A 15,926-nucleotide genomic window follows, 5' to 3' on the forward strand; every position below is an offset into this window, starting at 1 on the left:
AGAACTTCATTCTTTTTTATGGCTGAGTGATATTCCTTCATCTGGAGAGACAATATCTGCTTGTCCATTCATCAGTTGATGGGTATTTGTGTTCTACTTTTTGGTTGTTATAGTGAGTAATGCTGCTGTGAACATTCATGCACAAGGTTTTGCACTGATATGCTTTCTTTTTTAAAAATTTAATTAATTTATTTATTTTAATTTTTGTGTGTCTTTTTGTCTTTTCTAGGGCTGCACTCGAAGCATATGGAGGTTCTCAGGCCAAGCGTCTAATCGGAGCTGTAGCCGCTAGCCTAAGCCAGAGCCACAGCAACACATGATCCAAGCCATGTCTGTGACCTACACCACAGCTCATGGCTACACTGGATCCTTAACCGACTGAGCAAGGCAAGGGATTGAACCTGCATCCTCATGGATATTAGTCAGGTTCCTTAACCACTGAGCCACAATGGGAACTCCTGATACGTCTTTCAATTCTCTCATATACACCTAGGCACAGAATTACTGGGACATATGGTAACTCTATACTTAACTTTTTGAGGGGTAGCCAAACTCTTTTCCTAAGGGGCCACACTCTTTTACACTCCAATGAATGTATTTTTTTTTTTTTTGTCTTTTTGCTATTTCTTTGGGCCACTCCCCTGGCATATGGAGGTTCCCAGGCTAGGGGTCTAATCGGAGCTGTAGCCACTGGCCTACACCAGAGCCACAGCAACGTGGGATCCGAGCCGCGTCTGAGACCTACACCACAGCTCACGGCAATGCCAGATCCTTAACCCACTGAGCAAGGCCAGGATCAAACCCGCAACCTCATGGTTCCTAGGCAGATTCGTTAACCACTGCGCCACAACAGGAACTCCCAATGAATGTATTTTTTAAATCAAACGAATTTACAGTGAATGAGGGTTCCGGTTTCTTCACATCCTCACTAACACTTGTTTTTAATCTATTTTTTGGATTATAGCCATCCAAGCGTGTGTGAAATGCTATCGCATTACAGTTTTGATTTGCATTTCCTTCAAAATTTGTCACCAAACACTGAATCCAAAATGTAGTAATAGAGTAAGGCAACTGGATTTTAAGATGACAAAAGTCATCTCTGAAGTTTCATCTGCCTCTCAGCTCTCATGCTCACAGGAGGCTGGTCTGCAGCAAGTGTCACTTTAGGACTACTTTTCCCCTCAAGGCATGTACCCTTTTCCTTCTTCAGCAAGTCGGAGTAAATAAACCATTCACAGTTTATATGTCCTCCTACATCGCTATTATTATCTACAAAGTATGGTATTAAAGTTTTCTTTTTCCAAAGCTATTTTTTTCCTTTTTTTTTTTTTTTAATTTGGCTGCACCCGTGGCCAGGGATCAACTCTGAGATGCAGCTGCAAGCTTCGCCACAGCTGTGGCAATGCAAGGTCCTTAACCCAGTGTACAGGGCAGGGGATCTAACCCTCGCTGCCACAGAAACAATGGCCTTTGGAGTGCTCTTCTCCCTGGCAGGCTGCTCCCTCCTTTCTCAGTATCAGGTGCTCCAGAGTTCACTTTTTTTGGTCTTTTTAGGGTGGCACCTGCAGCATATGGAGGTTCCCAGGCTAGGGGTCCAGTTGGAGCTGTTGCTGCCAGCCTACACCACAGCCACAGCCACACCAGATCCGAGCCATGTCCTTGCCCCACACCACAGCTCACAGCAATACTGTGTCCTCAACCCACTGAGCGAGGCCAGGGATCGAACCTACAACCTCATGGTTCCTAGCCAGATTCGTTTCTGCTGCGCCATGACAGGAACTCCTGGAGTTCACTCTTGATCCCTTTTCTCAGTTCACACTCACTTCATGGGGATCTCATCCAGGCTTATGCCTTTAATACCAACTCCAGGAAACCTAAATCTGCATCTCTGCCCAGACGTCTCCCCTGAACTGCGGGCTGTAGACTCAGCAGCTTATGAGGTGTCTCCTAGAGCTTCTGAGACCTCCCTTACAGGTCAAATCCCCAGCCACCTGCATCCCAGGTGATGGCAACTCCTTCCTTAGGCCCAACACCCTGGAGTCATTCTCAAATCCTCTTCATTCCCCTCACCCCACAAATAATCCAGAAGTCCAGCACTCCTCTCCACATCATGGCCACAACCTCGTCTGAGCAGTAGCAGCTGGCACACGGACCTCTGCAATAGCCTCTGGACCAATCTCCTTTCTTCAGCCCACTCCTGGCAGCCAGAGTGACCTTTTAAAGCTTGCCCTGGCTCTCTGTTTCATTTAGCCACAGCTCTTCCCCAGAAGGCCTGCTGGATCTGGCCCTGGTTCTTCTGGCTTCAACCTCTGTGGGTCTGGCCCTCCCCCACCCCACCACTGACTTCCCTGTTGGTCCTGAAATGCAGGTATTGCCCCTCCCTAAGGCCTTAGCACTGGAGGTTCTCTCTGCTGGCATGGCCCTCCCTGCAGGCTCTGCATGCGTATAACGCTTCTTGCTCAGACCTTTGCTCAGCGACACCTCCTCAGTGATGCCTCCTCAGTGTGAAATGCAGCAGGGCCCTATGGTCCTTTCCCATCCCGCCCTGTATCCTCTGCCTGATGTTTGCCTCTAGAAAAACTTCAAAGAATAAGTTTGATCAGAGAAATGAGAAAATATAGGAGAAAAGAAAAACAGCCAAATGAAACCATAATAATGGTTTAGTCATTAAGCAAAGCCAAGGACATTTAGATCTTCCTCAAGGACTATAGGTAATATTCTGAGCTACGTCCTGTGAGCTGTCTTGTAGATATTGAAATCCCCACCTGGTGAAAGAAGTTAATGGCATAATGACCAGACTGTAGACATGACATAAGCGGTCACAATTGTGAGAACTGGTCTCAAAGAAGAGGTAACTGAAGATGAACTATACTTAAAACAATCAAGATGACACTGGTCAGACTATTGCATGACCAATTTCAAGATGGCTATCAGAGCTGACTGCTATTTCTGCCTGTAACCCTCTTCTTGCCCTTATAAAAGTTTTTGCCCACTGATTGTCAGTCAGAGGAATGGGCCTTTGGACAGGAGTCCCCCCACCTCCAAAATAAAGCAAACTTTCCTTTTCACCAAACTTGTCTCTTTATTGGCTTTAGAGCAGTGAGCAGCTGGACACCGTTTTGGCAACATATGCAAGCTCCCCCCACCAAGTCCTTCTTTCATTGTCCACTTTATGGTGTGAGATCTGTTGCATTTGAACACACTCTACAGTTTATGCACTTCTTTATTAATCTGTCTTGTCCTTCCTCATCTAGAACCGAGTTTTCAGAGGGAGTGTTACTTATTTGGGTTCTTGACCTTACTTAATAAAAATTGACAAGGAGTTCCCATGTGGCTCAGTGGTGAATGAACCCAACTAGTATCCATGAGGATGCGGGATCAATCCCTGGCCTTTCTCAGTGTGCTAAGGATCCAGTGATGCTGTGAGCTGTGGTGTGGGTCACAGATGCAGCTTGAATCCCGAGGTGCTCTTGCTGTGGCTGTGGTGTAGGCTGGCAGCCACAACTCCAATTCAACCCCCTAGCCTGGGAGCATCCATATGCGGAGCGTGTGCCCTATAAAAGACAAAAGACAAAAAAAAATTGACAAGATGCCAGAAAGGAAAATTTAGGCTTTATTGGGGCAGCAGTGGGGAGCAATAACAAAGAACAGGTTTTCTTACTTGTTTACTACCCTAAGGACAAGCGAGCTGGTTCCTTGTATGGGGCAGGGGTAGTCGTGGGTCCAGGGGTCAGGCCAGAGGGGTGGCTTAGGTGGTCTGCCCACTCCTTTGGTGGTATTGTGTCCAGGGGGCATGTGTAGTAGTGCTTTTTCTTGCCCTGCTTTTGCTCTGAGCTCTTCAGAAGTGGCAGTTGGGTTTTTAGATTTTTTGTATCTTCTTGCTCATAATTTTTCTCCACTGTGCATGTCAGCAGTTATTTTTAGTCCCTTAGAGTTTCTTTGTAGTTTGTTGCTGGAGGAGATGTTTGTCTAGGTGCAAGTATTGCAGAAAAGGGTCCCAGGTCCCAGCCTGTCTCAGGAGGGAATCTTCATCTCTCCACTGATATATGCCAAGCAGATCTGGACTCTCAGCCTTCCAAAGGCTGAGCTGAAAAGTGGTTTGGGGGGCCTTCTTGCTCTGACTTCAGCACTGGCAAGAAGGCCCCCAAAACCACTTTTAGTCCCACTCAGTCCCCCTTCTAGTCCAACTGATTCACCTTTGGGGTGAAAGGCCTTGATTGCCCATCTGAACTTAGTTCTGCATTCTGCTTTCTTTTTCTTTTTCCAAGGACAAGGATTTTTCTATTTTCTTTTTGTCTAGGATTGAAATTGCCCTCATTTAAGTCCCAAGAAACCCCCACACACACCCCCCCCACCCGCCACCCCCTGTTCTTAGTTTCTTTACTCAAGACCCTTTGGTAACTTGACATCATGACTGGGCTTCTCAGGTGACCCTCAGCAAAGATGCTGGAGGGGGTGGGTGGGGAGGGCTAGCCTGAGGAGTCTGCCTGCAAGGAGGAGGCAAGGGGCCCACAGGACTGCTTGGTCACAGAAGCCACACTTTGCATCTTGTCATCCTGACTTTAATGGAGATGTTTTCAAGTATTTTCCTAAAATTCACATACACTAAGGTGTTAGCACAGAGCTCTCGAAAATGAGATATGTTAATGAGTGACTAATCTAAAACATATTTGTTTCCTTCAAAAATGAGTAAAAGACCCTGTGGTTAGTTTGACATGACTAAACCATTTTTCTTGGGTGTCTCGAGGGAGCAGCTTTTCCTCTCCCAGGCTCCTCATTCACATCTGTTTTGCACCAGCCATATGGATATGGGAATTCTCAGGGAGGGGTGTGTTAAAGCTCTGACTCTGGGATGGTGGGCTGAAGATATCTATGAGAAGGACTTCATTTTTTTTTAAGAAAACTTTTTTTTTTTTTGGTCTTTTTGGGGCTGCACCTGCGGCATATGGAAGTTCCCAGGCTAAGGGTCGAATTGGAGCTGCAGCTGCCAGTCTACACCACAGACAGCCACAGCAGTGCAGAATCTGAGCCATGTCTGAGAACTACACCACAGCTCATGGCAACACCAGATCCTTAACCCACGGAGCAAAGCGAGGGATCGAACCCACATCCTCATGAATATTAGTTGAGTTCATTAACCACTGAGCCACAGTGGGAACTCCCAAGAAAACATTTTTAATATTTTCTATAGCAGAACCCCTGACACCAGAAAGGCAGCCTGTGTGGGTGACAATCGGCCTGCATCAGGGTTCATGACAGCCCCACACACCTGGCCAGACCACTCCCTTTACAGCCCCATCAGCCAGGTCACTGAACTGTGGCTTCTGTTACCAGCGACTTGAGCATTCATGGTCAACTCTGGGCCAAGATGATCGAGTATTTTGGAAAGGAGTATCTTGAAGAATGATCTTGCTAATATTTTATTTTTATTTTTTATTTTTGTCTTTTTACCTTTTCTAGGGCTGCTCCTGTGGCATATCGAGGTTCCCAGGCTAGGGGTCGAATCGGAGCTGTAGCCACCGGCCTACACCAGAGCCACAGCAATGCGGGATCCGAGCCGTGTCTGTGACCTACACCACAGTTCACAGCAACGCCAGATCCTTGACCCACTGAACAAGGCCAGGGATCGAACCCGCAATCTCATGGTTCCTAGTCGGATTTGTTAACACTGCGCCACGAGGGAACTCCTGAACTTTGAAAAAACCAAAAGTCTTGATTCCTCAGCAAAAAACCCTCTGGATTAGTGCTGTAGCGCTCTCCTGGTATCATTCAGTCCAGATAAAGTAAAATTGATCTTACACCTGGAATAGGGTATGTCTACAGGTCTGCACATCCCTGCAGGTTAAGGGATAATTTTTTTTTAGCACTGAGTTATTTACATTTTTCTCCCCCATATAAAAACAAAGGACATAGGGCTGGGCTAAGGATTTCTAAGTTTTTATAGCCCGTTAATGTGTTTTTACAAATACCTGAAAGAAAAGCAGGTGCTGGTACTACTTAGATAATTTGGGGATGACTTGGTACTGCTTAGGGCTCAGCAACACCACTGGACTGAGTGGAGACGGAGCTGCATGTCTGGCATAGGCCCCCCCGGGTACAAAGGGACCAATATTGGACAACTTCTCCATGTCTCATTGGTTACCTTTTATCCCAATTATATCAAAACATTGTCATCACAGTCCTAACAACTATTGCGCAGTTTTAGGTCCTAAAGTGTGGATGAAGCACAGGACATGCCCTGCTTTCTGAAGCTCAGGGCATTGCTGGCCCTGCCTTCAGCCCTGAGCTGAGCTCCGCCTACCAGCCAGGTCATCTCCCTCTTGCTTGTCACTTTGGTTTTGCCTCTCCTTGGTTTAACTTTTGCCATTTGACTAAATATTTACCTAATATTGGAAAAGGATTCTTCACGCTAAGCTCTGCATGTCTTTTTTCAGAAGTGAAATCTCATTCTGTTCCTACAGGCTTTCCAAGTCCAAAGCCATGTACAAGGGCTGGAAATCGTTTTAAAATATGCAGTGGGGGAGTTCCCGTCGTGGCACAGTGGTTAACGAATCCGACTAGGAACCATGAGGTTGCGGGTTCGGTCCCTGCCCTTGCTCAGTGGGTTAACGAACCGGCGTTGCCGTGAGCTGTGGTGTAGGTCGCAGACGCGGCTCGGATCCTGCGTTGCTGTGGCTCTGGTGTAGGCCGGTGGCTACAGCTCCGATTCGACCCCTAGCCTGGGAACCTCCATATGCCGCGGGAGCGGCCCAAAGAAATAGCAAAAAGACAAAAAAAAAAAAATGCAATGGGGAATATTTTCTAGAACCTCTGTTGCTGTGAAAAAACCAGCAGCCTCCCTAGAAAATGTTTCAGATTTCCTTTCAGTAAAATCTGAATTTTGTTCTTGGGTTTATGATTGCTAGAAAGCATAAATATTGCCCAAATAATCTGTGCCAGATTAAGAATGTTGTTTTTGTTTTTTGTCTTTTTAGGGCTGCAACCCACGGCATATGGAAGTTCCTAGGCTAGGGGTCAAATTAGAGCTGTAATCGCTGGCACACACCACAGTGACAGCAACGTGGGATCCAAGCCAAGTCTACGAACTGAATCACAGCTCACGGCCACACACTGGATCCTTAACCCACTGATCCAGGCCAGGGTTGGAATTCGCATCCTCATGGATACTAGTCTGGTTTGTTACCGCTGAGCCACGACAGGAACTCCCAAGAACGTGATTTATCCTTTCCTAAAGTGTGAGGTTTTATCTGGATTTTTTTAAAGTTAAAAACTGAAAGTGGTGGAAGTCAGGATGGGAATAAGACTTGTGGAATCAAAGGAAGAAAATATTTTGGTGTTCCCACCTCATACTCCTGGCGCCATGCTATGCAAATGTGAGCCACACATTATGCGTCTAAAGGAAATTCTACAGTGTTCTGGCTTTTCACGTGATAAGTCACTACTTCAAAAACTTTTCAGTTGAATTGTTTTAAAGGATTGTGTTGGCTTGTCAGGCCCCTTTAATATCTGCTCGCTAATGCAGCGCGCTGGGGACGACTGCTCGAGTGTGCCAGGGCTGCGCAAGGTACCCAGTAAGTCTGCACCTGTTCGCACATCGCAAGCCTGAAAAGCGCCTCGGCGGACTAAGAGCTTCTGAGTACCGACGAGGAAGGCGGGGACACTGGTTGCGGGGAGCCGGGGCGTGGGGCGGGGGGGAAGGCGGGCCGCCGCCCGCCACTCTGCGGCGAAGCCCTGCCCCGCTGCGTTCGGCCCCACGGCGCGGGGGTGGGGCCGTGGGCCGCAGCCAATGAGCGCGGGGCCAGGAGGACGGGCGGCGGCCCGTTGCCCCGGCGACCAACGTGCGGCCCCGCCCCCGCACCGAGCCTCATAGCCAAGCGCTGGCTAAAGCTGGAGAAGGTCCCGGCGCCTGGAACACACCATGCCCAAGTGGAACGTCCGACGTCCCGGCCGCTTGCTAGGACTGCTGCTGCTGGTGATCTTGAGCTTCCTGGTGCTCCGCAGGTGAGCAGACTCCTCGCCCTGCACACCAACGTTCTCACCTCCCCTCGCAAGGGGGTGCCAGCCCGGGAGCTCGCGCACCGCTGTCCTTTGAGCCCGAGTCCCCAGGAGAACGGCCCTCAGCGCTCGTCTGATCTAGAGCGCCCTCTGCGACCCCAGCTCCCTTGGTGACGCCAGGCGCTTCACTCCCGGTCCCCAGGCGTCTGTGCCCAGGGCTCCCCATCCTTCTCCTCAGAAGGTCTGCAGAACTGGCCTTCAGACCCCTTCGTCTTCGACGTCCCCAGCTCTGTGCGCCTCTAGTCCTCTTGGGGAGCTGCAGGTCCCCTGCTCTTCTCTTCTCCCAGGTCCCCACATTTCCTGCCAAGCCTGCTGCGGGGTTTTTCTCTTCGTCAGGGGCCAGTGCTCCAGGGCTCTTACCTAGGTCCATTTGGCCTGCCCAGCGTGGTTACAAGGTCACTGTTGCGTGGGTCCTCCAAGATCTTCACCCCCTCCGGTGCGTTTAGTGATAGAATAATTTACTCACAGCTTGTGGGGGTGCCTGAACCTCAAATTTTCCTACACTGACTGTTTATAGGATGCTACAGCCCTGACCATATTTTTCAGGTAGATGCCTGGCACTTTCCATATTCAAAACCTCCAGTGTTGCCGGGAAGGCAGGCCAGCAGTGTCAAGTGCTTTGGCAAGGAAGTTAGCTTGAAGCTGAAAGCTGGGCCAGTGGACCTGCAGCAGGCAGGCCACCTTCAGCTTTAGCTCTTGCTTCTTTTCTGTCCCTCTGTTTCTTGGGACTTCCTCTGAGAGATGGGAACATTTACACCTTTGCAAGACTTAGGCATCATCTTTGATTCAGAGGTAGTGAGGGTGTCACAGCGTTGTTTGGGAGGAGGAAATGGTGCTCTCTCACTTTGGGGCTCAGAAAACTTGAGGTGTTTTGTTTTCCCCACTTGTTCCCAAGACTTTTCCACCCTATGATCGCACCCCTTCCTCTTTGAACGTTGGTCCTGGCTCTTGTAGGTGCAAGGCTGATGCAAACCCCAGAGGGATTCCTCAGAGCAGAAACAGCAGAAGCCTCTGCTTACAGCAGGGTTTCTGGGAGCCCACACCCCAGGGAGAAAGGCCAGAGGTGTGGGAGGAGCTAGTGCTTTGTTGTTGGAGGTCAGGGGTGGAGCAGCCCATGCAGGGGACCCAGACACGTCACTGTGAGGGGTGGCTCTCAGGGACTTGAGATGGGCTGGTAGTCCACAGGAAGATGTGCAGGAAGGGGGCTGGGTGCTTGTTGTCTGGAGGGACAGAAGGTGAAGAAGCCTGGGCTCTCAGTGAGTGGATGTGCCCCCACCTGGTGGAATGGGGCAGTGGGTGTCAGTTGGGGGGGTTGTGGAGCTGCCCCGGAAGGGTAGCTGAGAATGAATGGCCATGACTCTGGCCCTGGAAGTGGTTTGGAATCATAGAAAGATGTGGCCTTTCCTACTCTGCTGTCTTTCTCAACAGATAAGACAGAGGCCAGAGATGCTCTGGTCTAGTTCAGGGCCACTACTTAGGGTCCTCTGAAATCCCTGTCTTCTGGGCATCTTTTGGACTGTATCCCCCTCATGAATGCTTTCTGCCCAATTCCTTCTGTCCATCATGAGCTGGACACCAAGGCCTATGTCCGGGAGCCAGAGCAGACATCCTCTTTGTTCTCCACAAGCACAAGAATGCCTGCCTGGCATTACCAGGGCATGGGTCCCACTTAGGACTTTCCCCCTCAATATCAGTGCATCACACTGAGCAGTGATCCAGGAGCTCTGCATCTCATACCCAAAACATTAGCTGGCAGAGTCAGTAGGGAAGAGAGCTGCCAGGTAGGCAGCCTGCATCCTCTCTCCCGCCTCCTTTGATAGGGTCCTCTCATTGCTGCTCCTGCCCTGCTTTGTCTGGATCCCAGACCCCAGCCCTTCCGTAGGAAGGAGAGGAGAAGGGCCTCTCAGATGCCTCAGTGAAGGTAGGTCACTTAGCCAAGAAATCAGGTCTCTTTCTTTGGTCCAAGTCATGGGCAGCCCCGTCTTCCAAGAGCATGCGCACAAGTTATGCCTCTTTCTGGGCTTCTGTAAGGTCACTGATTTTATAAGTAGCACCACCTGTTCTGGGTGCTACTCTCCTTGGGGCCTGAATCATAGTCTCAGAAACGCTCAGCTCGTTGAACGCTGCCCCTCTCATGTTCTGGCACACCCTCTGACTTGCGTGGGGAAGCAGGGAGGGCAGGTGGAGAGAGTGGACACTCAGGTTCTTCCAGGCCACGTGAGCTGACCGCTGAAGGGGACACGAGTGTCTCAGTGAGAGCACGGCCAGCAGGGGTATTAGAGGGCCTTGACCCTGCAAGTATCAGGAAGTCGGCCAAAGAGTCTTCTCCCCCTTGGGTCAGGGAAGGAGCTGGTGAAGTAAAAGCAGCTCCTCTTCAATGGCGTGACTCCGAGTTCCATTCTGTCTCTTCAAATGCTCTTCTGATGAAGACTCAGGAGTCGCTGGAGCTTAGGGAAATCTTTCCAGAATGAGTGGTGCCTGCAGAAGACCCTAGGACAGGATTCTTAGAGGCTTGAGGTGACAAGACTTTCTGCTTTTGGAGACTCTGGGTTGACCCTGCTCCCACCTCCCCCCTCTCTGAAGGATGCTTGGCAGAGCTGTTCCTTTCAAGAACACTTTGTGCTGGAGTTCCTGTTATGGCTCAGTGGAAATGAAGCTGACTAGGATCCATGAGGATGTGGGTTTGATCCCTGGCCTCACTCGGTGGGTTGGGGATCCGGCGTTGCTCTGAGTGGCAGTGTAGGTCACAGATGTGGCCTAGTTCCTGTGTTGCTGTGGCTGTGGTGTAGGCCGGCAGCTGTAGCTCTGATTCGACCCCTAGCCTGGGAACTTACATATGTTGTGGGCGCAGCCCTAAAAAGCAAAAAAAAGGAACACTTTGTGCTGTTCCTGCAAAGGTTTTTCATGAATAGGTAATTCACAAAGAGGATGAAATAGTGGAATAAGGGGAAGGGGAAAACACGATTCCAGCTGGTGGCTGGGCACCTCTCCCCACAGAGGCATGCTGATAAAGCTTTCTCCAGGGGGTGCCCCACACACATACAGCAACAGCTGTGTGCCTTTAATTGATTGTCTATTAGGCAGAGTTATTTAAATTGTCCCCTTCTGATGGGCATTGATTGCTGCAAACCCAGCTGCAGTAAATGTCTGCTGGAGATATTTCTGTATGTAGAGTTGCTGACCTTACCAGATACTCATTTCAAATCTTTTTTTTTTTTTTTTTTTTCAGGGATGCACCTGCAGCATATGGAAGTTCCCAGGCTAGGGGTCGAATCAGAACTGTAGTCGTTGGCCTACGCCACACCCACAGCAACACCAGATCCGAGACATGTCTGCAACCTACACCACAGCTCATGGCAATGCTGGATCCTTAACCCACTGAGTGAGGCCAGGGACTGAACCTGTGTCTTCATGGATGCTAGTCAGATTCGTTTCCTCTTAGCCACGACAGGAACTCACTTTAAATCTTGATTGACATTTACAACAAGTGAGTAAAAACAGGTTAAAATAAGTTGTAAACAGCACATTCTGTGTCTGTTGGATCAGTCTGCACGCTCTAGTCTGAGGGGGAAATTCTGTGTAATCTCTGTCTAAGTTCTTTTTGTCTTATCACACAGCTCTTATCTGTCTCAGTAGGTAAGTCCCACATGATGGGTTTTCAAGACCATTTATTTACGATGTCCCCTGTTTAATGAAATCTGAACTTTCATTCTGATTCCACAAACATCTCCAGGATCAGAGTCTTGTCATCAGGCCAGCACTTGTTGTCTAAAAGAGCTATCCTCTCTTTTGGGACTGAGATAAAGCACTTTTTCTGTTTATGATGCTGTCAATGGAAATTTCGCCACAGTGAGAGCACACGTCACATGACCTCTTTGTTGTTGCCATGTTTTTGTATTGCATGATGGGGTCTCTAGGTTTTTGCTAGTAAATGCTTACTCACATATAGACTCCTGCACCTATTAGAGGATGGACATAGCCCTGCTTGGCCTACTGGAGCCTGCGAGCCTGGACTATTCCTGGGCTCCCTGCAGCCTTTCCGGCGGGGGTGAGGTGCCACAGAGCTCTGGGATGCTGAAGAAGGGCCTGGCCTCTCTGCAGGGTGAGCAACTCACTCTGGGACAGAAGACCCAAGCCCTTTGGACATCTTTATCACCTTGCCCAGCAAAGAAGGAGCCAGAGGCTTGGACCTGGGGCCCTGGAGCACATCCAGGAAGCTGGGCTGGTGTTCCATTTCCCGGGAGGCCGAAATTCTTGGGGCTCGAGTGTTGATCCAGGAGGCACTCTTCTGGGGCAGGGGCTGGCGAGTGGGAAGGTCCCTCCTTGGGCCCTCAAGCTCCCCAGCTGATGGAGAAATGCACAGGGCTGAAGGCTGGCAAGACCTGGATATCTCCAGGTGGGCAGTTCAGGGGACTGGGGTGGCCATGGACACTGGCCCTCATGGGAGCCCATAGGCACAATAGAATGCTGATAATGATGACGAGAATTTCGTATCTTAGACCCAAGGGAGGCAGTTTCTATGTGAGTGATGTCTTCAGGGCAGCTTGACGTGACCATCTAAGTGATGGTCTTTGGCACAGCCACGTAGATGCACAGAGAGGTGAATGTTTTCTTGGTCAGCATCTTTAGTATGTGCCCTGGACCCAACTTCAGTGGACCCTCTGCTTAGGGTGGTCTGAATGGGCTCACAGTGCACCAGCAAACTGGGTTTGCACATCATCGTCTCGCTTTAGCAAGTGCGTGTATGTGTAAAGCCAAACACCTGACCCCTGGGACCAGTGAGGACTCAGGTTCTGGGGATTGAAGGACTGTTTCTGCAGGTTCCTACCTCACGAACCAGCTTGTCCACATCCTTGGTCAGCCTGAAATTGTATGAGCCTTTCCTGGTCGCTGCTGGAGGCCACACACTCCAGGAGTTGATGGTGTTGCCTCTGCCATGTCTGTCCAGATCGTGTGTGTGTGTGTGTGTGTGTGTGTGTGTGTGTGTGTTTACAACAGAAGATGAGGAGGTGGCTGGGACCTACGCAAGGCCTGCCAGCCCTGCCTGACCCCAGTTGTGATCTGAGTGGTCCCTTTTACCTCCCAGCTGCACCAGAAGTCCCCTCCCTGACAGCTGAGAATCACTCCCTGGGCTCATCTCATGGGAGGAAGAATGTGAGCTTGTCACCTGTGCATCTGTCTGATTCTACCTGGTGAATGTGTCCATTTGGCACATCTGTCCATGAGCAGTGACATGCACCCTACACCCCTGACCTCAGCGTCCGCTTAGCGATGGTATGAAACACGAACGGCTCTTTTCTCTCCCATCCTCACCTGGGCCCCCCACCCCCTGCCCCTGCCAGCGATACCCCTCCCCATGGGGAGCCAGGAGCCCAGTCTCCGCTTCGCATTTTCCTGACAACCTGCTGCTGTGTTCATGGAAGGGAAGGCAGAGGCCCCTCGGGGGATCCTGACATGTTGCCTTCTTCCAGGAGCCCCTCTGTAGGCTGCATCAGGTGGGAGCCAAGGCCAGCTGTCCAGGTCATTCTAGGACCAAAGGGCTGTCATCTTACAATGAAGCAAAAGACACAAAGGCTGCACGAATTCAGAAGAAAGTGTAAACATGAGCTCCAGCTAGAAGGAAGGCAGGTACCCCTAGTCTCAGCGAAAAAGCATCATCAGGAATGACCTGCTCACAGGACACAGGAAAAGCAGCAGAAACTAGGGGTTCCCTGGGGATTGGTGGGCCCCCTGCTGTCCAGCCTCTGTCAAAAGGCAAGTCCTCCACCTGATCCAGCTGTAAAGTGCCTGGTTCCTTTATTTTATTGTGACTAGTTAACCCCTCAGGAAGCTGGAAGTTGGTATTAATATTGTGAGCACCGGTACTAATGATCATTATTTGTATTAATAACCATTTATGTTGTTGTTTATGAAATGCTAACATGTATCCCCCCGGCTTTCTCACAGTCAATTCCTTGAAAAACCCACCATTTATCATTCTAATTTTCTCAGTGAATTCTTCCCTTTTGTTAATGTATTAAAAACCTGTCTAGTTAACTACCAGAAAACCCTCAGAAACAGTTGAGTTGTCCAGAATCTGGAATTTGATAACAGCTCTAGCTTTTGTTGCTGTGTTAATTTCATTCCTCTTAATAAGCACTGAGAGGAAATTTGTTTTTTGTTTTTTGTTTTTTGTTTTTTTTTGCTTTTTAGGCCCACACCCACGGCATATGGAGGTTCCCAGGCTAGGGGTCCAGTCGGAGCTACAGCTGCCAGCCTACACCACAGCCATAGCAACATCAGATCTGAGCCACGTCTGCAACCTACACCATAGCTCATGGCAACGCCAGATCCTTAACCCACCAAGTGAGGCCAGGGATTGAACCTCCAACCGCATGGTTCCTAGTCAGATTTGTTTCCAATGCGCCACGACAGGAACTCTGGAAATTTTATTTTTAATCTAGAAAATCATAGGATATAAAGACACCAGCAAAGAGAAGCCCCAATCCATCCAGGAGAGGACTATATGTATGTACATGAAAGGAGAAGATGCAGGTTACTGTTCTCAGACTTTACCCCAAGGGTCTGGTTAAAATGCAAACTGATGCAGTAGGTCTCAGGTCAGGCCTGAGTGCCTGCATTTCTAGTGAGCTCCAGGTGCAGAGACCCTTCAGGTGCAAGCCACATCCGTAGACAGGCTTCTAGGGACTAGGCATCTATGCAGGGACAGAGTATGAAGCATGTGTTACCAGCATGGACTGGAAGGAGGAGTCACAGAGAGCCACCTCTAAGCCCACCTGTACCTGTGTGCTTGCCAGGTGGGGGGAGGGAGGCTCTCACAGCTTTGGGGGAGACGTGGTTGTAAACAAGAGTTGAATCAATGATGTGAGCTTGGTGAGTGAGAACTTGTTCTTTTGAAGTTCTGGCCAGTGATTCAGATGGCTTCCTGATGGAGTGATGGTTGAATTGTATTCTCCTGCCTCTGGAGGCAGTGAGGTTGTGTGTGTGCTTTTCACCACTGGGCTGTCTGTGTGCCCCTGTTTTTAAGAAAAGAATCTGTCCATACAGTTCTTCCCATTCTAGCCTGGGGTGAGTTAGGGGCAGTCAGGCAAGGCTGAAGGGTACAGAAACCCTTGGACACACAAGACATGAAGGCAGAGTGTGTTCCTTTGGGAAGATACTATCAAAAGCCAGGAAACCACACTGGTGTGTGTGGGCTGTGGGCACTTCAGGAGCTTGTACAAAGGAAGGTGCAGGTGGGGAGAGCCAGGGCAGGGACTGTGGGGCAGCCAGGTATCGGCCATGGGCCCCATGGCCTCCCTTTGGCATCCAGGGCAGAGGCCTGGGTAGTTTGTCTTCACTTTGCAGACCCTGTAGTCTGTTATAGCAACTTCAGCGAGCCCCAAAGCAGCTCAGATAATACATAGGCAAACAGTGGGTTATCAATAAAACTATAGACATTGAAATGTCAAGTTCATGTAATTGTTTTACATCCCCCAGATGCTATTCTTTTGATTCTTTCAACCCCTTAAAAATGTGAGAACCATTCTTAGCTTGCAGGCTGCACACAGACAGGAGGTAAGGTGGGCTTGGCCACGCTGAGTTTGCAGACCCCTGGCTAAGGGCTGGGTTAGTCTGACAGCATTCCAAGGGACAGAGCTTTCAGTGTGACATTTAAAAAATGGGAATAAGAGGGCTTGGTACAAAGTCTAGCACATTAAATACGACTAGATGCTGAGTTAAGAGGGAAAGAATGGAAAGATTGGGATTATTTCAAATTAGGGACATAAAAGACCCACTGAAGCTATTTTAATTGCAAAGCACGTGAAAATAAATTTATTTCAGAATTTCCATCATGACTCAGTGGATTAAGAACCCGACACAGTGTCTGT

At 49.4% G+C, this 15,926-nt stretch overlaps 1 protein-coding gene across 2 annotated transcripts in view; it reads left to right on the forward strand.

Annotated features, from left to right (window-relative positions):
* The first annotated feature begins 7,855 nt into the window (after positions 1 to 7,855).
* Positions 7,856 to 15,926, forward strand: part of LOC125111767 (beta-galactosidase-1-like protein 2) — a 38,920-nt gene continuing 30,849 nt past the window's right edge. For both annotated transcript variants that reach the window (XM_047753838.1, XM_047753839.1), the window contains exon 1: positions 7,856 to 8,001. In XM_047753838.1, the coding sequence (XP_047609794.1) occupies positions 7,919 to 8,001 (83 nt within the window). In that variant the 5' untranslated portion in view covers positions 7,856 to 7,918. The remainder of the gene's footprint in view (positions 8,002 to 15,926) is intronic.

Source organism: Phacochoerus africanus, chromosome 11, assembly GCF_016906955.1.
Source record: "Phacochoerus africanus isolate WHEZ1 chromosome 11, ROS_Pafr_v1, whole genome shotgun sequence".
NCBI lineage: Eukaryota > Metazoa > Chordata > Mammalia > Artiodactyla > Suidae > Phacochoerus > Phacochoerus africanus.